Below are 23,415 nucleotides of genomic sequence, written 5' to 3'. Positions count from 1 at the left end.
ATATTAAATAAAAAAAGTTAAATGTTAAACAAAAAGTACAATTAAAAAACGTGGTTTTGATACAGTAAAACTATAATGAAACCGATTACACAAAGAAATATAAATGTCCATAAACATAATGAAGGAATATATGTTGCAAGATGTCGTTTTTTATTAACATAAATTGAATGGAAAAATATTTCAAATACCAATGTAAAATCATTCCAATTTGATTTCCCTTTGTATTTTACACTATTTAAAATATCTACACAATAATCATGACAATTATCAATGATATATTTGTGCATTACATGTTTCCATTTTTTATTTGCTTTATCAATTGCCTCTTTAAAGTCATTGTCGTTTATTCCTTCTCCATAAATAATTGGAAGATATCTTAAAACAATAAATATTCTTTTCTTCTTCTTTTTTAACATTTCATTAGACTAACAAACTTAAATGTTCTTCCTAAAATAGTTTGTTTACCTGAGTGTATAATATGTGGAAAACTATAATCATGGTGTATGCCTTCCATATCACATATTGCTGTATGTCCAATAAATGGAAAAAACCATCTAATACATGAGAATTAATTCTTTTTATTAAGAACATCTTCATCTTTTTATTTTTAATAAAACAAACGAAATTACTGGAATAGTAGTCCAAGTAAGACAACAAGGATAAAATTCATGTTCAACATCAACTTTGGAAGACGTCATGAACTAATAATTTTTAGTACTGTTTTTGTGTAAGTCTAAAAAAAGATACAGCAAAAAGAAATTGATGAAGAATGAAATATTTTTAAAAGATAAAACATTACAAAAACTATTTTTATAACCCTAGTTTTATATTTATTTTTAATTTTTGTTTGATGTATTAAATAACAAACTTTGAATGACAATGTTTATTTAATTTTAAATGGAAACTCAATGTATTAAAAAAGGAGAAGTATTACAATTTAATATCACTACTTTAAAAAAAAGAAATAATACAATTACTTGGGAATCTTATCAAAGAATTCAACACAATAATCCTGATTTTATTAGAGTTATTTTAAAAAATCAAAATAAAATTATTTTTGAAAAGAGGTATAAACCAGTTATTAATCAAGAATGTTGGGGATTTATTAATTGTTTATGTAATAATGAAGATTATTCTGATCAAAAAATTAAAGAAATTATTCAAAATAAATTACAATGTAAAGAAAATGATATTATTGAATTTCATTTAATTAAACAAAATATTTATGCAAATCCTGATGAATGTAACTCAAAACAATGGATAGCAATTTGTACTATAAATTCTCATTTTTTGAATGAATTAGAGAAAAATGAAAGATATTTAGTAGTAGATATGAAAGATTCAAAGTATTTATTTAATTTTGAAAAAACATCAATAATTCTTTTTGATGAAGAAGTGTTTACATTTCTTTTTCATTCATTTTATCTTGGGTTTGAACAATAGAATAATTAATTAATTTATTATTCTGATTTTCTTTTAATTTGTTCCATTCTTCTTTTATATTCTTCGATTTTATGAAATGTATCTTTAATATTTTCACATATTTTAGCAAATTCATCGTCTGGATAAATTAATAATGAAAGATTTAATGAAGTGTCTTTTTCAAAATATGATGCCAATTTAGATAATTCTGTTTTCTCGGATAATAATTGAAATCTTGAATATACTCCACTAGGTAATGAGTCTAATAATGCATAACTTCCAGTTGTATCATCCATTATTGAATCTGCTTCTTTCTTTATTAATATACTTGGTGGAAGAAATAGTTTTGCTTGTGGATTATCTATAACATGTTCTAATAAATTTTTCATTCCATCTTCTTTTCTTTGTTCTTCATATTTACGGTCAAATGGAAAGAAATCATATGGATGGATAAACATACTTGGTGGATATTTTTCAACAAATCGTACTTGTGCTAACTTTAATACAATTTGTAAATATCTTTCAATAACAGCATCAACTGTTAATCTAAACTCATTATATACAACTAATCTATCATGAATTACTTCCCAACACATTCCATACTGTTTTACATATTCCATTAAATTATCTGTTGTTGATCTTGTCCATTCTTTATGTTGTAAATATTTTTCATATTCTTCATTAGTATACATTTCTACTCTACTTACTTCAAGAAAATGCATTTGGTTTTCTGGTACTTGTAAACTTGTTTGTGTTGGTAATGGTGCTCCAACTGTAAATGAAGGAAGAATTGCTTTATTAGACATGATTTGTTATTAAAAACACAAAATGATTATTTTAAGTTCTTTTTTTTTTTCATTTCATTTCTTTTCAGAATTTTTCTTATCATAATTCCTTAAAATTTCATTCTTTGAATATAACAACATGATTTTATTTTATATAATCTAGTTATTAGATCGAAAGTGGCACGTCTGAAACACCACACATAAACCCTAGTACAAATTCATACTTCGACTCTCCCAGTTATTATCTGGTTATGACGGTGCCTTTGAATTAGGAATGTATTAGGGAAGCTGCAAAGGGTGCAGCAAGAGAATACAGTAGAATATTACATGGATGTAATATAAGAATCTACTGAAGTGTGGGTATGACTAAAAGAAAATTAGTCAAAATAAGACTAAAAAGAAGATTAGTCAAAGTAATACAGTAGTAATAAAATGATTCCTTCTTCCATTCATAAAATAAGAAAAATGAAATTCCTTAAAATTAAGGCAGAAAACAAACAAAGGCTTAAAAAGAAGAAATAAGCAGAAGAAGTTTGAAAAAACCTTAATAGGAAAAATAAAGCAAAGAAGTGCTTTCCTCATTTTGCAAGACAAACCTAAATGATAGGTTCAACAAAGAGATTACTCTTTTTTAATAAGCTCAGGGATGGGATTAGTCTCCCCTGAGCTAGGAAGAATAGATGAAAATTCTATTAATACTTAATTAACTAATTTTTATTTTATTATAATCTAGTTATTTTAAATGTCTAATCCCATCACAACACCTCAAACACCTATCAAATCTTCATCCTCTCTTTTATTAAATCGGAATACCAGTTCCCTAACAATGAGTTCAAACCAACCCCTTATACTTGTTAATCCATTTATTAACGAAACCAAATTCAAAGAGACTGTTGAAATAATTGTAAAGTCTAAACTAATAGAAGGATGTTTATCTCTTAATACTTTAACTGGGCATGTTTATCTTCAATTTCAAAGTGCTATTCAATCAGATGCAATTGGAGGAACACCACAAAAGAAAAAAAATCCATTATATTACTTTAATTTTTGCATCGAAGACACACCTTCATATAATATAGTTAAACGAATAACAGAAACAGAAGTTCGGTTTCATCCTGGTAGACAATTGAATATTCAATTATACCCAATCATCTTCAAACGAGACTCTTTTATTTCTTTTTGTGAGGTACTAAAATCAGCCAATGTAATAATGAATGATGGGTTTATAAGAACAGAAAAAAAAAGAATTCCTTATGAAGTTGATGTTGAAAAATACATTAGTCAATTACAATATGATGAACAATTAATAAAAAGAAATTCTTGGATTAAACAAATTCGTGCTGATTGTACTGAAAAAATTACACAAGAAACTCGATGGGATAAAATGAATCAAACAAATGTTAGAAAAGCATTATTTTATAGAGGGACAAATGAAGAATGTAGATGTGATATATGGAAAAAATGTCTTGGATATAATTTTGAAGAAGAAAAATATTCAAAATTAGCAAAACAAGTAGCATTAACTATGGACATTCAAGTAAACCAAAACAAGAAATTATCAACTTGTTGGAAACAAATTGAAAATGATATTGGTAGAACTCATATTTCAACAGCATGTTCTAAGAATTGGAATTTAAGTAAAAAAGAAATTAAAAGTATTGTTGAAAGATTATTAAAATGTTGGACATTATATAATTTTGATGGAGGTTATCAACAAGGGATGAGTGATATTTTAATTGGACTAATGGAATATAGTAAACTAGAATATGAGACATTTGGATTATTTATCAAAGTAATGGAAATGATGAGTTTAGTATATTTAAAGAATGAAAAAACAGATATTTATATGAGCCCTATTATTAAAGTTATAGACCCAGATTTTCATGGATATTTAAAAATGGTTGGTATTTCATATTCATTTATGTATAAATGGATTATCTTATTATTTAGAAGAGACTTTCCACATATGGCTTGTGTCAGATTATGGGATGCAATTTTTGCATATCCAGAAAATAAATTATATTTTTTTATTGCTGCATCACTATTAATTCAACATAAAGAAATTATAATGAAACATAGATTTGAATTAGATGATATATCTATATTCTTTCAAAAAATGGAAAATAAATTTGATGATAACATTTATATTGATGCTGATATTGCTGTAAGTTCTTTTAGAGTAAATGCTTCAGATGAAGAACAATTACTTGTTTTTGGTTAATTTGACTAAAATAAATAGAAACTAATTGAAAATAATGGTTTGTATTTCAAAAATCAATTTAATCCACTTTCATTTGATTTAAAGTTCTCAGAAAGAACTTCTTCAGCATAATCATTAGATGAATCGAATTGTGATGTCACTTGTTCAACATGAGGTGTTGGTATAAATTCACTTAGACTTTCATCATCACTAAAAACTGAAGAATCATCAAGACTACTATCTTCCTAACAATAAGAATTAAATATAAATAAAATAATAAAGCAATTAGCAAACTTCTTGTGCTAAGCGAATTGCTTGCTTTAGGTTATTCTTTGATTTTGAAAGAGCAACAGTTGCTTTATGATAAGGAATTCCTAAATCTAACATTTCAATTATCATATCACTTTCGTCCATTGTTTTCCCATCTCCTTTAATTAAATAAATAAGTGTTGATCCAGAAAAAATATTTGCTTGTGAAAACGTTAATGAACCATCAACGCGTTTATCATGAAAATAAAGAATTATCCGATCAAAATTATTCATTCCTTTAGGACTAATTTGTGACTTAATGGTATTAATAACATCATTAGGTTTAAATTCATATAACACAGAAGAATGTCTGTTAGTTTTTAATGTAAGTAAAGGCATAAACTGTAAATTCTTAGTTTCATGTTTTTTTTTTCAACTTGTTTATGAAAGAATCTAAAAAGGAATTTAAAAAAAAAAGTTCAAATTAATTGAGATTTAAATGAATATATTGAACTCTTTTCTTTCATGTAATTACATTCTTCTAATATTGCTTCTCTATTTGTGTTCATTATCAACCCATCACATACAATTGTGTCAATAACCCATAATGCATCATCAATTCGTGAAATAATCTATTTGTAATTACTATTGTTATATTTTAAACAAAAAAATTAGTACGAAAAAGACAAACATCAATCTCACATGCATTATCAAATAAAAGGTCATATATCTGAACTAGAAAATGAATAAATTCATAAATCGCCAATTCATTTTCTTCTTCATCAAATCCAACAATAACAAAGATTGAAGCAAATCTTCTCATCACAAACCGATGATCACGACATTCATACACAACATTCTATAAAATAAATTTTTTTTTTCATTAAAAAAAAACAAACAAACACTTTGCTCTGATGCAGTAATACATTTACGATAGATTTCATTACATAAATTTGTTTTATCTCTTTGAAGTGATTCATCATAAAATCTTGATAATCTTGTTTGACCAGTTCTATTAATAATAACAATATATTTTAACATAACAACTTAATTAAAATTTTAAGTTCTTTATTAAGAAAAAAAGATTTTAAATAAAGTTATCAATAAAGTTATTAATTATTCTTTATGTTCTGGAATAGAAGATGGTGGAGCTAATGCAGGAAGTAATTGAATCAATTTTCTTATTAATAATAAAATTCCAGCAACCACCATAAACAAACAACAAATGAATCCTTCTATAAACTCTGAAGGTAATAAAGAATAACCAGCAAAATGAGCAATAAACGTTCCAATAAATAAGATTAAAAATGCAATACCAACATTCTTTAATTTGTTGGCAATAGGACTTTCTTGTTTATTTTCTGTTTGAGAGTTTTGTTGTTGAATTATATTTTGTTGAATAGAAGTATTTTGTTTTTGTTGATGAATAACATCTTCCTCAGTGATTGGTTTTTCTTCAATTTTGTCGATTTTACCAGTAATTAATCCAAGTCTGTCTTGGTTATTATTTAAAATACGAAGTTTTCTTCTTTGTAAGACAGTGAGATTTGTTTGGTTTTGACTTGGTTGTGTATCAGTCATATCAAAAAATAAAAGAAATTCTTTTTTAATGTTTTATTAAAAACCCTTTTCAAATAAAAAAAGTAACTTTTAAATTAAATTCATTATTTTATACATAAAAAGCAATCAATCTAATTCCATTGAATCATTAATTTGATTTACAGCTAAGGTTCCCATTTCTGTTGATTGAACAGTTTGTGTTTGTTCATCAATAGTAATAAATTTCATTTCATTTAATTTATCAAAAACTGTTTCAACAAGACCTGACAAATAATTTGATATAATACTCATCTCTCTTCCTTCAACAAAATAATAACTTGGATTACTTCTTATTCTTCTATAAAAGAATGTATTTGTCAATAAATTGATAGCACTTTGATAATCAACAATTGTTTGATTAACAATTTCAGTGTTAAAGAATTGAATCAAATTATCATACATTTCATTTCCCATTTGAATTAACCTACTTTCTAATGGAAGAGATTCTTCTAAAAATTTACTAAGATATTCTTTTTTATTTGGTTCACAATAAATCATAACATTTCCATTTTTAATACACCCCATAAATTTATGAATCATTTCTAATTCAAGAACTTTTTCATTTGATTCTGATTTAATTGTTCCCATTATAATTCCTTCATCTGCTTGTTCTCTAAAATATTCAATTTCATTAAAAGTTAAAAATATTGTTTTAATAATACCTTCTCTAAACAAATTTTTAATAACTATTTTTTCTTCTTCTTCTTCTCCATTAAATATAATTCCAATTCCACTATAAATACCTTGAATGGCAATTTCATTTTTAATTTTATATTGTTTAATTATTTCTTCAATTTCATTTTTTGGTTCAACTCTTCCTTGGTTATTAAATTGAATTATCTTATTTTTTTGTAATAAAAGAATAAATTGTTGAACAGTATTTAATAATAATTTTTTACTTGGAACTGTAATAACACTTTTTTTATTTTGTTTCCAATAACTAAAAAGTAATTCAATAGTTGGTTGAATCATTGCTTGAAGTCTCATTGAATATTCAGTTTGTTTCATAATTTCTATTTGAACATTAATTGGATAAACTCTAGCTTTCATTGAGAATGAATAACAATTATTTTGTGTAATACCTAACCATTCTCTCATTGATTTACTATCACTAATAGGTAATGATAATCCAATAATTCTAATATTATTTTGATACTCTTTTTGAATAATTTTAATTCTTGATATTAACATTTCATATTCAACATCCTCTCCTACTCTTTGTAAGTCATCAAGAATAATAATTCCAATAGATTTAATTGTATTTTCATTTCGTTTCCAATCTCTAAGATACTTTTCAAAATTATGAATACTTGCAAGAATAACTTGTACATTTTTTAATTGTTCTTCAATATCTTTATTATCTGTTTTCATCATTTCTACTGAAATAGATTGGTTTTTCATTTCCAAATATAATAAGTCTCGTTCTTCATCAAATGGTATTACATAAATAGCTCCTTTTCCATTATGCTCTTGTATATGTTTTAATAACCCCATTTCTGCAATAACTGTTTTTCCTGATCCACTATGTGATGCAATATATAACGAATTATTTGTTTCAACAACAGCTTGATATAATTGTGTTTGAAGTGAATTAAATACATCAAATGAAAATATTTTATAACCAATATTTAATGATTTATAGAATGTTTGTGTTGGTAATAATGCCATTCCTAATAATTCATTTGGTGTTGAAACTTTAGTTGGTAATACTAAGTGTCTCAATGAAACTACTGATGACGTAGAACATTTTAAATAGGAATCACTAATACAGTATACAAAATAATTAAATGGTAATGGATCAATTAAAGGAACAAAAACATTGAGATAATGAACTTGATTTGATTTAGTTTGTTTGAGGATGAAGTATTGATAATATAATATATAATCTCCATTACCATCTAAAACAATAATCCAATACCCTAATGATGTTCCATGAATTCTATAATCATAATTAAACATTGGTTCAAGAGTAACTTTAATTTTAAGTAAAGTTCTGTTGATTGGTTGAGATATAGTTGAAATATTTAATAAAGGAAATGAATGAACCATATTATATAATGCATTTCCTTTTGTTGGTAATCTAATCAATTCCCCTAATTGAACTGAAGTTAGACTAACTAACCTCTCAAATGGAAAGTCAATTCGTTCTAAACGTTTACAAATATCATCAGGGACTCCTGGTATTTGCCTCAATGGACATTGACTATTAAATAACCTTCTTGTTACAGATTTACAGAGTTCTAATGCTTTAAGTGCTGGTCTTGCCCATCTTTTAATAAGTAATAATTCAAATAATGCTCTAAATATACGAGCAGCATTTTGTGAAATAAAGATAGTATCAGAGGCTAATACAAATCCAGGAAGTGTTAATCTTCCAATATAAACTTGTAATAATACACTAATTTTACATGATGGATCTTCTATAGTTGATTTAATAGGAATAGGGACTTGATTTAATAAAGTTTCAAGTTCTATCTTTTCAGTCTCTCTAATTGAAACATATTTAAATTCACTTGATTTAGAAAAGATATTCATTAAATCAATTTCACTTGACCCTTTCTTAAGTGCTTCATTCATTGATTTAATTGTTTCTGTTGTTAAATAATAATATGATGATATTCTTCCTAACTCAGTAGCATTAATTGTTCCTTTTCGTTTATCATAAATAGCAAGTCCATTGGCATGTAATAATGATGCAGCTGAATGAATAAGATCTCTTCTTCTAGACTCTAAAGTAGGGTCATTTGTGAAGTCATTTGGTTGTAATCCATAAAGTAATGGAGAACGTAAGATACAAATGTAATAATATGTCATTGTTAACCATTTAATTCCATCATCAATACTTTTGACATTTCCGATTACTACTTCAGCATTTAAATTATCACCTAATGAACCAATAAATTGTGATTCAATTGGTAATTGTTGAGATAATAATGACATATAAAAGAACATTTCTCTTTGTGTAGTTATAATAATACCAGTCCCTTCTTTATCAAATTGTGGTCTTCCAGCTCTTCCAATCATTTGCATAACGTCCATGGGACTTAATTCTTCCCAACGACCTGTAGGTGGTGAATATATTTGTGTTCCTTTAATAATGACAGTATGTGCTGGTAAATTAACCCCCCATGCTAATGTAGCAGTAGAAACAAGTACTTGAAGATGATTATCAGCATACAAATCTTCTATTAATCTTCTGTCCTCTTTATTCATTCCGGCATGGTGAATACCAATACCAACTCCGATTAATTCTTTTAATTCTTCATTATCAAATTTCTTAGCTTCTGACAATAAAACTTCTTGACTTGCTCTTCTATTCTGAAGAAAAGTATGAAGACAATTTTCTTGTAATGCCATTTCTTTAATGTACTTAGCTGTTTCAATTGTATCTTTTCTTGAATGGACAAAAATTAATACTTGTTGTTTTCCAGCTGATTCTTTAACCTTTTGAAATGTTAGTCTATTCATTATCTGAACTTGTTTTAATGGTTTTTTATCTGCAACCCCAAAAAATGTTTGTTGTAATGGAACTGGTCTATATTCACTTCCAAATACAAAAACATTTTCCTTCTTACAATTAAGAAATATCCCTACATCTCCACAATTAGGTAATGTTGCACTTAATCCAACAAGTCTAATATATTTTGAATTAGACCCCATAAATAATTTTATTCTTGCTACTAATGCTTCCAATACTGGTCCTCTTGTATCATGTAATAGATGAACTTCATCAATAATCATTACTTTTAAATATTCAAATATTCCATGTCCGCATCCACTTCCAAGTCCTCCAATTTTTCTTGTAATAACATCAATCTTCTCTGGAGTTGCTACTATAACATCAGTTTCTTCCAGTTCTTTCTTTGTTAGTGATGAATCTCCTGACATTTCAGCTACCTTCATACCAAGGTTCTCTAACTTCCCTTGTAAAGTACCAACTATTTCTTGTACTAATGATTTCATTGGAGCAATATAAATGATTTTAAATTGTTCATGAGTTTGTTTTGCTTTTTTAACTTCATGAAGAATAGTTAAAAGTGCGACTGTTGTTTTACCAGCACCTGTTGGTGCACAAACTAAAACATTATCATCAGTTTCAAAAACTGTAGGATAAATTGTTGATTGCATTCTATTTAAATATTTTAATGGCATTAATGATTTTTGAGCCCACTCAGGTAAACTAGAAATTGGTATTAAATTAGTAGGTGGAAGTTGTTGACTGACAAATGGAATATCAACTTGAGTATAATCAGGTAAATCAATTCTTACAGTATTTTCTGGGAATATTGCTTGTTGATTAGAAATAAAATGATTTCCACCTTCAAAAATTAATGCATTTAAATCTAAATTCTTCATTGTATGTTGTGTTTTTTTCTCTTCTTCAATTTTTTGTATTCCTTGTTTTTGTTTCATTGAGAGTTTTATTTGTGAAGGGAGTTTCTCTCTAATAGCTTCCTTAATTTCCTCATTAGGCGCTCTAGCAATGGCAATTCTTCCAATTATTTCTTCTCTATTTTTTGCTAACATATCAACAATACCAAAATTTTGTTGACCTAATAATGACATAATTATATGTTCAACACTTCCATCATCAAGTGAAGTATTTCCAAGAACTTGTTCAACTTTCATTGCATACTCTTGTGCAGTATTATCATCTTCAACAACCCCTTTAATAATCCTTTGTAACCAAAATGCATCTATATTATCAAATTGATTATTTTTTGTTTCTTCTTCCATTGACATGGAGTTGTTTGTCTGAAAATTTATTTCCTCATCCTGTTCTTGTTCTTCTTTAATTTCATCATCACTATACCCTAATCCTTCTTCTTCTGAATCATTTAAAATTGGAATAACCTCATCTTCTCCTTCATTATTGTTTTCATCTTCTACTTCTTCAGGGTTATCTGTTTTGATGTAGTCAGTGATATTATCTGCAATTTGAAGCATTTCTGTAAACTCATCTTCTTTAATTCCTTGACTAATTTCTTCTTTCAATTTCTGATACTTTTCATTTGCTGTAATATCACTCTTAAGTATATCTAATACATCTAATGTTGCTGAACGAATAAATTGGAATGATTTATCACTGAATATGTGTTGAACAACAGATAACAACTTAGCGTGTTCTTCTTTAGTAGTTTTAGTAGTAGGGACATACCCTCCAATTTCATCTAAGTCATAAACCTTTTTATTTCTTTTAGGGATGTATGGTTTCTTTAGTTCTTCATCAATGTCTTTTCTATATTCTTTTAAATTCTTTAATATCTCTTTTGGGTCAGTCCTTTGTGCATGATCCCCCATCATCTCTTTAGTAATTTTTCCAAACAATGACTCAGCTTCTCCAGTTGGTTCATCATCATTAGACTTTTTTCCTCTTCTATTACTAATAACTAGATTATTGTCAACTCGAGTCCTCCATGTGTTTTTTCTATCAACTGCTTCTGATCCAGTTGGGATTTTTTGAAATTGGTCAACAATATGTGCCATATTTATTGTAATTTTAAGTTTTATTTAATTCCAGTTCGTACTTCTTTCCTTATGATACTACTTTTCTACTTTATTGTATTTACCTTCTCTAAGAAGTGCCTAGTCTCTGAAACGATTACTGCTTCAAAAGGATTAACTACTTTAACATATCCCTCAATTCAAAACCCAACTGTATCATTTAAACCAGAATTAAATGGAAATTATTTAATTTCTAATGAGGAGAATGCCTTGAAAGTATTTCTTGATATGAATGAAGAGCAGAGTGTTCAAATATGTATTAACCAACAATTAAATGCATTAACTACTCTAACAGTAAACCCTTTATCTTTACAGTATTTCTATAGAACAGTGTTTCCTTTAGTTCCTTTCTATTTAACTATAGTTTATATCTTTATAATAATCGTTATCATTTCTATGGTGTTTAGGTTTATTTCTGCTTTAGTGTGTTTCTTTACAGATATATTTTGTAATCAAGGCAAAAGAGTATATCAGTATTTCGATGCTAACTTTGGTGTTCTTGAAGACGAATTATTTGCTTTGTTAAAAAACAAAAGTATAATTACACAAGAAGAATATGAGCGACTTTCCAAATAATTGTAAATGTTCTGTGTATTGACTTTCGTTTCAAGGATTTTGTCAAAGCATCATACTTTAGGCTCATGGTGTTGAGTTATTTTCTAAAAATAAATTTAATTTAAGGAAAAAAATGTTTATTTTTAAATTATTTGAAGCGAAAATAACTAAAATCCAATAAATCGTGTTTTTTTAAAAAAAATAATAATATCATTTAAACTTAAAAGTTTTAATTCATGAAAAATTGGAGTTTGTGTGTTAATTTATTTTATTTTTCTTAAAAAAATATTTAAAATTTTAAGCACAAAGAATTGACTTATTGGTTCTTACTGGAGTGTTTGTTGGACTAACATTTGGCTTTAATTTTGTATTAATATTTTTTGGTGATACGTCTATACATTTGTTTATGTGTTTATTGTTTTTATATCATTTCTTTGAATTTACTTCATCAGTATATCCCCGCCCTTATCAATCTTCCTTACATGATTTTATGCTTTTTCATTCACCTCCTTTTATGTGTGCATTTGCATTATCAATTATAGAGTATTACGTTGAAAAATGGTATTTCCCAAGTATTAAAAATCATATATATATTAGTATTGGATTTACGTTTGTTGCATTATTTTTCCAATCATTCAGAACTATTGCAATGTATGTTGCTGGTAGTAATTTTAATCACTACATCGAAACGTCACATCGTCAAGACCATGTATTAGTAACGAATGGAATATATCATTATTTGAGACATCCATCATATTTTGGGTGGTTTTGGTGGAGTGTCACAACTCAGATAGTTATGTTAAACCCATTATCAACAATTCTTTATTCTATTGCTGCTTGGTACTTCTTTTATAAGAGAATTCCTTATGAAGAAAAATATCTAATAAAATTATTTGGAGATGACTATCTTCAATACAAACAAAGAACCATTGTTGGAATTCCATTTATTCATTAACAAAGTAACTAATCTCTTTTTATCTAAATTAAGAATTTATTTATTGTTCATCTTTTAAGAGAGATGATGAGAAACAAGGGGCTTGTTGAATAAAAGCTTTTCTTTTAGGGTCATGTTCATTTTCTAACCGAAGAGCTAGGGCTCGTGCCAATTCAACTTGATTTTCATGATGAACGTTATCAAAAGCATGAAGAGCCCTTCTCCATCTTCTAACAATTTGGTCCCATTTTCTTTTTGAAACATTACATTCAATGTCAGGTGTTTTTGGGTCAGTAGTTCTCCTTTGGTTCTTTGGAATTATAGCGTTGTAGTTTTGATATTCAACAGTTCCTTTACCAAATGTAATTTGTTTTTGTCTAGCTTGTTTTCTTTTAGTATCATCAAGACATCCACAGTCTTGTTCAACAAAAGGTTCTGGTTGTATAGCCGCTTGTTGCTGAAGTTCGTTTTGAATTGAAAACAATTCTTCAACTTTGTCTGTATCAAAGTTGTCTGGAAGTCCTCTATTTCCCTAAGAGCTAAGTAAGTGATTTGTTAAAAGATATGTGTCTAATAAACAAACTTCACGTAAGAGTAACAAATAATTCTTAGAGTAAATTAGTTTGACGTTTATCACTTTTTTGTCTATTCCTTGTCTAAAAGAATTCTTCTTAGGACTTGGGGTGAATGGCTTGCTGTCCATTTTGAAAGTATGTAACAATCTTGTTTGCATTCTTTTCAACAATTGACGATTTTCTACAACATTACATTTGATATAAATTCTTGTGTCCTTTCAACAAAAACAACAAGATGATTGTATCCTGTTACTGATAAGTTACAATCCTCTCATTGTTGATCTTTTTTTACACTTTCGCATGGCGTCATCGGAGTTGATGTTTAAGAAATATTCTTGTAATAAAAAATTATATTTCATATTAAAAAAAAAAAAACAAAATAGATAAAACAAAAAAAAGAAGAAAAAAACTGATATTAAATAAAATGAATTCGGTTAACTCTATACCTATTCCAAACGATGAACTAACATTGTGCCAATTCAAAAAAGTGATTGAGTCAATAAAAAATGATCAAGGAATTATTACATCGTTAGCACAGATGGCTGTAGGAAATGTTATTCATGCAGATTTATATGTTGAAATAATATATAGAGAGTATATGAATTCAACAAATTCAGAAAAAAGACTATGTTTATTGTATGTTATTGATATGATAGTAAAAATTGACATTAATAGAATATATGTTAATCTTTTTATTCCACATATCACTAGCATTTTCATTGAAACATATAACTCAGCAAACGAAACAATAAGACTGGCTTTATGGCAGTTATACCTTACTTGGACAAATGTGTTTCCTGCTCAAACTCTTAACCAAATTAGAACTTCTTTAACAATGATTTCTCAAGGTTACAGAAATAGCCCAGCTTTTCAAGTCAGATCTACACAACCTCAACAATCACAACCCACTATTATTCCTGTGTCGTATGACTCACAAGGAATTATTCCTATTAGTGTTAATACACAAGTAGAGCCTTTACAAAACGCTTCGTTTACTCCAGTTAGAAGATACAAACAACCAAAACAATACAATTACAATTCTCCTTTAACAACTCCAAGAAGAACACCAAGAAAACAATCAAAACCTAGTTCACCAATAAATGTTTCAATTGATATGTGCGATAATTCTTCATTACCTCCTTCTACTGATCCTGCTTATAAAGAAACACTTCACCCAACAACAAGCCCTTCTGTATCTACATCAGTTCCAGTTCAAATAATGTCACCAGCACCAACTTCTATTCCTGTTGATGTTCCAATTCAAATGTCTCCAATGTATTCACAAACAAATTCAGTAATCACAGAACCTGTTTCTACCATTCATCAAACAACAACACCTACAATACATCAACCCCAACACGTTCTTGGAGAGATTTGTCCAATTTGTGGTGGAAGGTTTGTTGATATGGAACGTCATGTACAATACCATCAAGTTTTAAGTGCATGTGAAGGTTTACAATCATCTAAACCAGAAGAAAGTTGGAATGAGCAATCCTTCATTCAACAAGAAGATAATTATCAACAACCATCTTGCGAAACTAATTCTTATACTAGTCAACCATTATTATGTTCTATTTGTAATAAACCATTGGTGGTTGTGCAAAGTCAAAATGGTGAGTTATTATTAAAAGATGGTGCAATTGACAATCTTGGTCAATTTGTTCATCAACAATGTCTCTCAAACTCTTCAACAACAGCACAAGAATTGTAAACTGTTAATCTAATTTCTTTTTTAACACCTTTAATATTATAAAGAATATTATTTAAAAAAGAATTAAAATTATTTTTTTTAGTAATCTTCTTCACCATTTCCATTATTTTGATTATGGTCATCTCTTAGTAAGTCACTCACTAAATTTTGAGCTGTATTAGGTTGTTGAGAAGTTGAACTATTTCTTTGGTTAGGCTGTTCTTGTGGAATTGAATTGACTAATCCCCTTGACTGTTTCAGTGTATTAACAAATGACTCATATCTTCTAACATCTTGATCAGAAACAGATCGACGAGCAGTTATCATAGATTCTTCGAAGTGTTTTCTAGTAATAAATGGAACAGGATCTTCTACTATATCAAGTCCACTTTCTTGAATTTCAATTTCTTTTTTAATACACTCTCTAATTGCAAGTTTAACAGCCCTTTGACAAATAGCAGTAAGATCTGCTCCAGAAAATCCTTCAGTTGCATTAGCAATATCACGAAGGTTTACATCTGGTGCAACAGGTGATTTTCTCAAATTAGCTTGTAAGACTCCTACACGTGCCTCAAGATCTGGTAATGGGATATAGATTAATTGATCAAGTCTTCCAGGTCTCGTTAAAGCAGGATCAATAATGTCTGGTCTGTTTGTTGCTCCAATAATAAACACTGTTTTGGCAGAACTCATTCCATCCATTTCAGTTAATAATTGATTAATTACACGGTCACTTACACCAGAATCACCGTTATTTGATCCTCTAGATTGTGCAATAGAATCCAATTCATCAAAGAATAATACACATGGTGCTGCTCCTCTAGCTTTATCAAAAATATTTCTTACATTTGCTTCAGACTCACCAAACCACATAGTTAATAGTTCAGGACCTTTTACTGAAATGAAATTTGCTTGACACTCATTAGCAACAGCCTTTGCCATCATTGTCTTACCACATCCTGGTGGTCCATAAAACAAAACCCCTCTTGAAGGTGGTTGACCATATCGTTTAAATAACTCTGGATGAAGGACAGGCCATTGAACAATCTCTTTCAATTCGTTCTTTGTTTGTTCAAGTCCTCCAATGTCTTCCCATTTTACATTTGGTACTTCAACAACAACATCTCTAATAGATGCTGGGTTAACCTTTTGTTGAGCAGTACGGAAATGTTCCATTGTGACTACAAGTGATTCAATTAATGAAGCATCTATAGTATCATCATCCCAATCAATTTGATCAATTTTTTCTCTAATACATAACATAGCTGCTTCAGTACATAATTGTGCAATATCTGCACCAACCATACCATGTGTTTCATTAGCAAGAACATCTAAATCAACATCATCTGCAATTTTCATTTTCTTAGTATGAATTTGAAGAATTTCTTTTCTTCCTTCAGTATCTGGAATACCAAGATCAATTTCTCTATCAAATCTACCAAATCTTCTTAATGCAACATCAATTGTATTTGGTCTATTAGTAGCAGCAATAACAATAACTTGACTACGAGCCTTTAATCCATCCATAAGAGTTAATAATTGTGATACAACACGTCTTTCAACTTCTCCTCCAGACTTATCTCTTTTTGGTGCAATAGAATCAATCTCATCAATAAAAATAATAGCAGGGGAATTCTTCTCTGCTTCTTCAAAAGCCCTTCGTAAATTACTTTCAGACTCTCCTGCCATTTTACTCATAATTTCTGGTCCATTAATAAGGAAGAAAAAGGCTCCAGTTTCATTGGCAATAGCTCGTGCAATCATTGTCTTACCACATCCTGGTGGTCCATATAATAAAATACCACGTGGTGGTTTAATACCAATATTTTTAAATAATTGTGGATGTCTTAATGGTAATTCAACCATCTCTCTGATCTTGTTTAATTGTTGTCTACAACCTCCAATATCATCATACCCAATATCATTAGGTCCTCCTTCTTCTTCTCTTTCAAGTGGTTCTCCTTCACAATGAATTTCAGTTTCTGAAGTAACTAAACAATATGGACCTGGAGTTAATTCTACAACTTTAAATTCAACAGTTCTCATTCCTCCATGACATTGAATAACATCTCCTTGAGTAACTGGTATATATCCAATAGCAAAATAAGGTCTAAGGAATGGATCAAATAAATCTCCTGTTAATCCTTCAATAGTATCCATATAAGGAAGTACATGAATGGCTTGTGCATTTGGAACGTCTTCAAGTTTATGAATAGTTATAACATCACCTAATTTAACGTGCAAATTATTACGAGTAACACGAGACGTTTGAATATGATTATCAGGATAATCTTCTAACACTTCAACTAAACAAACAGTTTCTTTTCTTCTTTTTCCTTTAAGAAGAATTGTTTCTCCTCTGAATAACTCAAGTTCAGTAGATTTGTTGATGGAAATATAAACTGTACAAATACTATCTCCAACTTTATCTGCAGGAATATCATCACAAACTAATCGGTTTGGAGAATCTTTTTGATCAAACATACTTGTATCTTTTGGTTGTTGACTAAACAAAATAAATTTCTATTCTAAAAAGAATATAAATACAATTAACAAACGCCATAATAAATTGACTTTCTTAGTTCTTCCTTTTTCTTTTTATTTCAAACCTCAATATCTTCTTTTACCAATAACAAAGTTTTATCTCTTCATCAAAAAGAGAAAAACCTCACAAATTTCAAGTTCTACTTCATTTCAAATTTTTTCTCATTAATAACAAAAGTTCAATTATTTTTATGTTATATAAATTATGTTATTTGAAAAATATAGTTTTTTCTTTTTTTTTTTTTTGATCTTATATTGTTCTATGCTCTTCTGGATAGTCTTAGTTCATCTTTCACTTGCAAACACATGTAATCAGGCAATACCTTTGGAATTTTATAATGATGACAATAGATTTAGTTTTATCCAACAACCACTTACACAAGAGTTAATAATGTCATATCCTGGGTGTGGAGATCGAGAGAACAGAGTAACAACATGGTACAGAATAGAAAATAAAAGAAATGTACCCCTTCAAATACAAGTGACTGGTACTTCAAATATAGTAACTAACCATGCCAAATATGTTTATGTTTTGCATAAAATGCATTTAAGGGTATCTAGTGAATGTCCAACATCAACATCTTCAATGGGATGTATCGCACAATTAACTACCTCATTAAGAACTTCAAATATAACATTTAATGTACCACCAAATGGTCATGTTTTTCTTGCTACATATGAATTTCTTAATAATATAGAAGTTCAAAGTCATTTATTTTTACAGTTTAAGCCATTAATAAACACTACCTCTAATTGTCAAAAAGCTGATGAAGTTATTTTCCCGTTAACACAAAACGTAGTTGTTAAAACAACTGATATAATTAATAATGTTCAAAAGAAAGGTCAGTGGCATCGAATAGCTTCTGTACATCCAGGAGAACGATATATAATTGATACTTGTAGTAAACGTACTACAAAACCAACTACATTTCATCTCTTTTCATCTTGTAATGAGGATAAAATAGAAGAAGGATATTTAAGGTCATGCAGAGATGGAGTAGGTTCTATTATTATTTTAAGTCCATCAAAGACATACTCTCCCGTCTTTTTATTTGTTGAAACAGATGGAGACCGTTATGATATTCACTTCCAAAGGACAACAAAAAAATCGGCAAAAGAAGCTTGTAATGGAGCTGTTCATATTCCCTATATTCCATATACTATATTCTCAATTCCATTTGCTCAATACCCCTTATTTATTAATCCATGTTTATCTACTCGAGATGAATTAAGTACAGCATTTTTTGGAGTTACTGTACATCCGAATCATGAAATAACTATGATGACATGTGGATCTCAAGTAGACACATACTTGACTCTGGTTGATTCTTGTGATGGAAAGTGTCTCGAATTAAAACAAAGAAATTGTCCAGGAGGAAAAATATATACTTATACTCCTTCAATTAAAGAAGGACATTCAGTCATTGTACAATTATCTGAATATAAGAAAGAAACCTTTGGTAGAGCTAGACTAGTCTTTAAAGAAAAAGAAATAGGAAAGAAAAGGGATGATGAAATTCATATTGGAGCACCAGTACGTTCACGTTTAAATAAACCAAAAATAAGTCGGAATAAAATAAATAATGAAGAAAATATCATTTCTCATCAAATCAATCAATCAAATCAAAACCATTTTCTTTCTATTGTCATTGTAATTTTAATTGGATGTACATTTTTATTGGGAATAGCATATTTTTTAACTCGAAACCACCACCAAGCACAATACATCCCTCTTTAATTTAATTACTTTCAAGGCATTTTTAAATTGTTTTGTTAATAAATCAGAAGGGTAATTTACCAATAACCTTATTTTATTTACTTCTTTTTAATAAAAAAAAGAACTTAAAAATGAGTTATTCATACATTTTGATTAATGACTTGGAACGAAGTGGCACTTACTAAAAACATAGAAGAAAAAAGAAAAGAACTTGATGAGGTTGAGTCTTTTTGGACTTCAGAACAATCATTTTCTAATACGATTTCAACACTATTTAAAAGAATAAATGAAGAAGTTAATCATCGTACACAAGAGTTAGAGAAGTTGTTATATAAAAATAATAATGGATGGTTAAGTTTGTATTTTTATTAGTATTTATTGATTATTAACTCCATAAAATAATGATTTGTATAGACACAAAAATGTTAACCCAATTTATTAGTGCTCTGAGATATATTGCTAATGACTTTGAATTATTTTCTGATCATTTTAAACAAACATCCTTGGTTACAACAGAACTTTTTAGTAATATAACTGACCTTCAAATATTAATGTCTAAAGATGGAATTCAAGAAGAACAGTTATTTTCACGACTTCATTCACTTAATCAACACTTATCTGTTATGACACCTAATTTCTTTCTTGATTTCTTTAAGACATTTGAAATATTCTTTAGTCTTGGAAATACATTTTTCAGTGACAATCCTTTTATTTCTGATTTAGAAAAATTGGTTCAAGAATCTATTGATTCATCTAAAGCTATTGGGAATTTTATTCCTTATACTGGAAGAACAATTAAAGAGATATTAATATCAGAAAATAGAACTATGGACCAACTTCCAAAAGCACTTGTAATTATTTTTGAATGTATGTATAATAAAGGATGTTTTTGTAAAGGAATATTTCGTGAGAGTTCTAATGCATCAATAAGACAAATAGAAGAATTATGTATGAGAATGAGTGTAACAAATTTTAATGAAATACCATGTGATGTTGTTGCAAGTGTGTTTAAGAAATTTCTCAGAAATTTACCTATTCACATTTTTGATAGAACAACTACAAAGAAGATATTTCAAAGATGGATTGAAATTATTGATACTCAAACAGACTCAAAGCTAATAGTTAATGAAATTAAAGAATTAATTCAATGTCTTCCTCCTGAACATATGACAGTATTTAAAGAAACAATGAAATTGTGTTATAAAATTGTTTGTCATTCAGAAATTAATGCAATGAATGCAAAAAATCTCTCTGTTTGTTTATCAACAAATCTCATGACTTTAAGTGAATTCGACCAACTTCCATTAAATGGTGATTCAAAGAATGAATATTCGTTGTGTATTGATTTTATTCGATTTTGTATTTTGTCATTCACTAGTTTGTTTCCTCAAGACATTGATCCTGTAGTAACAAAACGAGCAAACTTCTTAGGAGAAAGAAAACCTCAACAAATAAATTGTTCTACTCTAACTCAGTCTCCATCAACGGAAACTCCAATTCAAGCACCTAACTCAAATACTTTAGCAATGAAAATACCAGAGAAACAAGAAATTAATAATACTATTAATATTATTCCTGTTGATAAAACACCAGAAACTACTAATTCAATGGCAGATTTTATGATTCAACAAAGAACAAAAAAACCTCAAAATAGATTGTCTAATAAACTTTTTAACCAAATAGAAGTTAATGAAAATGGTTCACTTGTACATACCCAAATCCGAAAAAATAAAAAAATATCTGATGATAAAGTTACTCCTATTTCTATGAAAAATTTATTTGATAATACTCAAGTTCAAGAAATAACAGAGCCTAATAAGTCTAATGATAATACATCTATAAATGAAATGTCAACAACTACACCAATAAACTCTGAACCAAGTCAAGACACAAAACAAAAAATAGATATAGCAGAACATCAATTCTCAAGACAAAGTACTTTAACTACTCAAAGAACACAACTCTTTGCTCCAAGAGTTAGTAAAGTTGTTTTTGGACAACGGAACACTTTAGGGTCAATCCGTGTAACTAATGAACAACAACTTAAAGAAAGAATATCAGGTGTTGAACAAGAAGACCAAAGTGTAAATAATAAGCAATTATCACCATTAATAACTTGTACAAATCAATCAAAAAGACCTGGTTCTTTTATTTCAAAAAGGACTGGATTTACTTGTGACTCTAGAAGTACTATTCAATTAAGCACTGAGTCACAAAAAAGTACAAAAGAAGAAATTCAATCAGTAAATCATCCTAATGAAATAATTGGTTTTAAGAATAAAGAGACACTTCAACAAACAGAAGGTAGTAATCAAACACCAATACAAATAACTGTCCTTCCTTATATTCCTATTTCACCAAAACAACCAGGATTAAGTTCAAGCAGAGTCACTTCCAGGTTTATAAATAAGAAAGAAGAAGCAAATAGACTAACAGTAGGAACAGAATTTCCAGAAAAAGAATTGTCTCATGAAGGTATTGAAACAATGATTCTTGGTGAACAAGAGCAAAATGATTTAGATAAATTTAAGGAAGTGACTCAAAAAGCTATGGATGATGAAAAAATTCAACATATACAAGAAGAACGTGAGAAACAAAAACAATTAGAAAAAGGTTTATGTAAAACAAATAATATAACAAATGAGGTAGTAGAAGAAAGAGTAAAAATTCAATATAGTGGTATTTTAGAAGAGAAAGACTGTGATAAAGTAAATGAAATATATGAATACTAATTGATCAAAGTGTTTGTTATGAACAATAAGAAGATTTATTATTTAAAAATGTTTTAAGAAAATGGTTTTTAAGCAACAACAAAAAAGAAAAATAAATTCATAACCAACATGATGAACTATTTAATCTGTTACTCCCATGAATTTTTCCATAATTTCAAAAAGATTTACATAGGATTTACAAATGAAATCAATTTATAATACGATAAGGTGACGTGGAAAGAAAAGTATGCAAGAAAGAAATAAACCCTGAGAAACCCTATGAACTATTTAAGGAATTTGTAAGAATTTAGAGTTCATTCAGATAATAATGCAAAGAGTATATGCTTTCGAAGATGGTGATGGAACCAACAAGAAACTCCTTGGAGGAAAGGGAGCTGGACTTTGCACAATGACAAAAATTGGACTTCCAGTTCCACAAGGATTTGTTATTACAACTGAAATGTGTAAACAATTCATTGCTAATGGAAACAAAATGCCAGAAGGATTAATGGAAGAAGTTAAAAAGAATATGCAATTAGTTGAAAAGAAATCAGGAAAAGTCTTTGGAGGAGAAGAAAATCCACTTCTTGTTTCAGTCAGATCAGGAGCTGCTATGTCTATGCCAGGTATGATGGATACTATTCTTAATCTTGGACTTAATGATAAAACTGTTGTTGCTCTTGCTAAATTAACCAACAATGAAAGATTTGCATATGATTCATACAGAAGATTTGTTTCCCTCTTCGGAAAGATTGCTCTTAATGTTGATGATGAAGTTTATGATAAGACTCTTGAAAACAAAAAAGTTGAAAAGGGAGTTAAATTAGATACTGAATTAGATGCTAATGATATGAAAGAACTTGCACAAGTCTTCATTAAAAAGACTGAAGAATTCACTAAACAACCATTCCCAGTTGATCCATATGCTC

At 28.4% G+C, this 23,415-nt stretch overlaps 16 protein-coding genes across 16 annotated transcripts in view, besides 1 other annotated feature; 8 read left to right on the top strand and 8 right to left on the bottom strand.

The window, feature by feature from the left end:
- Window positions 1–41: 41 nt before the first annotated feature.
- Window positions 42–698, bottom strand: EHI_045240 (uncharacterized protein; the record flags this gene model as incomplete). The annotated part of the gene is made up of 3 exons (XM_652225.1): window positions 42–375; window positions 435–554; window positions 622–698. 3 exons carry the CDS (start codon window positions 696–698, stop codon window positions 42–44), a joined length of 531 nt encoding a protein of 176 aa, XP_657317.1.
- Window positions 699–897: 199 nt separating this feature from the next.
- EHI_045230 (uncharacterized protein) lies at window positions 898–1,443 on the top strand (the record flags this gene model as incomplete). Its single annotated transcript, XM_652226.1, has 1 exon — window positions 898–1,443. The coding sequence occupies one exon, from the start codon at window positions 898–900 to the stop codon at window positions 1,441–1,443; it is 546 nt and encodes a 181-aa protein (XP_657318.1).
- A 17-nt stretch (window positions 1,444–1,460) lies between these two features.
- Window positions 1,461–2,228, bottom strand: EHI_045220 (uncharacterized protein; the record flags this gene model as incomplete). The annotated part of the gene is made up of 1 exon (XM_652227.1): window positions 1,461–2,228. One exon carries the CDS (start codon window positions 2,226–2,228, stop codon window positions 1,461–1,463), a length of 768 nt encoding a protein of 255 aa, XP_657319.1.
- A 150-nt stretch (window positions 2,229–2,378) lies between these two features.
- Window positions 2,379–2,925: a repeat region.
- A 108-nt stretch (window positions 2,926–3,033) lies between these two features.
- EHI_045210 (TBC/Rab GTPase activating domain containing protein) lies at window positions 3,034–4,428 on the top strand (the record flags this gene model as incomplete). Its single annotated transcript, XM_652228.2, has 1 exon — window positions 3,034–4,428. One exon carries the CDS (start codon window positions 3,034–3,036, stop codon window positions 4,426–4,428), a length of 1,395 nt encoding a protein of 464 aa, XP_657320.2.
- A 53-nt stretch (window positions 4,429–4,481) lies between these two features.
- EHI_045200 (uncharacterized protein) lies at window positions 4,482–5,055 on the bottom strand (the record flags this gene model as incomplete). The annotated part of the gene is made up of 2 exons (XM_652229.1): window positions 4,482–4,652; window positions 4,702–5,055. The coding sequence occupies 2 exons, from the start codon at window positions 5,053–5,055 to the stop codon at window positions 4,482–4,484; spliced, it is 525 nt and encodes a 174-aa protein (XP_657321.1).
- An 80-nt stretch (window positions 5,056–5,135) lies between these two features.
- Window positions 5,136–5,697, bottom strand: EHI_045190 (Clathrin adaptor complex small chain, putative; the record flags this gene model as incomplete). The annotated part of the gene is made up of 3 exons (XM_652230.1): window positions 5,136–5,288; window positions 5,348–5,515; window positions 5,560–5,697. 3 exons carry the CDS (start codon window positions 5,695–5,697, stop codon window positions 5,136–5,138), a joined length of 459 nt encoding a protein of 152 aa, XP_657322.1.
- Window positions 5,698–5,772: 75 nt separating this feature from the next.
- On the bottom strand, window positions 5,773–6,237 carry EHI_045180 (uncharacterized protein; the record flags this gene model as incomplete). Its single annotated transcript, XM_652231.1, has 1 exon — window positions 5,773–6,237. The coding sequence occupies one exon, from the start codon at window positions 6,235–6,237 to the stop codon at window positions 5,773–5,775; it is 465 nt and encodes a 154-aa protein (XP_657323.1).
- Window positions 6,238–6,342: 105 nt separating this feature from the next.
- On the bottom strand, window positions 6,343–11,742 carry EHI_045170 (U5 snRNP-specific 200kd protein, putative; the record flags this gene model as incomplete). The annotated part of the gene is made up of 1 exon (XM_652232.1): window positions 6,343–11,742. The coding sequence occupies one exon, from the start codon at window positions 11,740–11,742 to the stop codon at window positions 6,343–6,345; it is 5,400 nt and encodes a 1,799-aa protein (XP_657324.1).
- A 51-nt stretch (window positions 11,743–11,793) lies between these two features.
- Window positions 11,794–12,336, top strand: EHI_045160 (uncharacterized protein; the record flags this gene model as incomplete). Its single annotated transcript, XM_652233.1, has 1 exon — window positions 11,794–12,336. The coding sequence occupies one exon, from the start codon at window positions 11,794–11,796 to the stop codon at window positions 12,334–12,336; it is 543 nt and encodes a 180-aa protein (XP_657325.1).
- A 215-nt stretch (window positions 12,337–12,551) lies between these two features.
- Window positions 12,552–13,270, top strand: EHI_045150 (prenyl cysteine carboxyl methyltransferase, putative; the record flags this gene model as incomplete). The annotated part of the gene is made up of 2 exons (XM_652234.2): window positions 12,552–12,564; window positions 12,618–13,270. 2 exons carry the CDS (start codon window positions 12,552–12,554, stop codon window positions 13,268–13,270), a joined length of 666 nt encoding a protein of 221 aa, XP_657326.2.
- A 40-nt stretch (window positions 13,271–13,310) lies between these two features.
- Window positions 13,311–13,952, bottom strand: EHI_045140 (uncharacterized protein; the record flags this gene model as incomplete). The annotated part of the gene is made up of 2 exons (XM_652235.2): window positions 13,311–13,781; window positions 13,833–13,952. The coding sequence occupies 2 exons, from the start codon at window positions 13,950–13,952 to the stop codon at window positions 13,311–13,313; spliced, it is 591 nt and encodes a 196-aa protein (XP_657327.2).
- A 296-nt stretch (window positions 13,953–14,248) lies between these two features.
- Window positions 14,249–15,535, top strand: EHI_045130 (uncharacterized protein; the record flags this gene model as incomplete). The annotated part of the gene is made up of 1 exon (XM_652236.1): window positions 14,249–15,535. One exon carries the CDS (start codon window positions 14,249–14,251, stop codon window positions 15,533–15,535), a length of 1,287 nt encoding a protein of 428 aa, XP_657328.1.
- Window positions 15,536–15,613: 78 nt separating this feature from the next.
- Window positions 15,614–17,998, bottom strand: EHI_045120 (cell division cycle protein 48, putative; the record flags this gene model as incomplete). Its single annotated transcript, XM_652237.1, has 1 exon — window positions 15,614–17,998. The coding sequence occupies one exon, from the start codon at window positions 17,996–17,998 to the stop codon at window positions 15,614–15,616; it is 2,385 nt and encodes a 794-aa protein (XP_657329.1).
- A 322-nt stretch (window positions 17,999–18,320) lies between these two features.
- EHI_045110 (uncharacterized protein) lies at window positions 18,321–19,796 on the top strand (the record flags this gene model as incomplete). The annotated part of the gene is made up of 1 exon (XM_652238.1): window positions 18,321–19,796. The coding sequence occupies one exon, from the start codon at window positions 18,321–18,323 to the stop codon at window positions 19,794–19,796; it is 1,476 nt and encodes a 491-aa protein (XP_657330.1).
- Window positions 19,797–20,197: 401 nt separating this feature from the next.
- Window positions 20,198–22,507, top strand: EHI_045100 (RhoGAP domain containing protein; the record flags this gene model as incomplete). The annotated part of the gene is made up of 1 exon (XM_652239.2): window positions 20,198–22,507. One exon carries the CDS (start codon window positions 20,198–20,200, stop codon window positions 22,505–22,507), a length of 2,310 nt encoding a protein of 769 aa, XP_657331.2.
- Window positions 22,508–22,814: 307 nt separating this feature from the next.
- The window catches only part of EHI_045090 (uncharacterized protein), a gene marked incomplete at both ends in the record, with an annotated part of 741 nt that continues 140 nt past the window's right edge, over window positions 22,815–23,415 (top strand). The window contains one exon of the mRNA XM_001913357.1: window positions 22,815–23,415. This exon is cut by the window's right edge and continues 140 nt beyond it. Coding sequence (XP_001913392.1) covers window positions 22,815–23,415 — 601 coding nt within the window.

The sequence above is a fragment of the Entamoeba histolytica genome, genomic scaffold (assembly GCF_000208925.1).
Source record: "Entamoeba histolytica HM-1:IMSS scf_1104750516975 genomic scaffold, whole genome shotgun sequence".
In the NCBI taxonomy this organism is placed as follows: Eukaryota; Evosea; order Mastigamoebida; family Endamoebidae; genus Entamoeba; species Entamoeba histolytica.
This window is presented reverse-complemented; position numbering and strand designations above follow the sequence as displayed.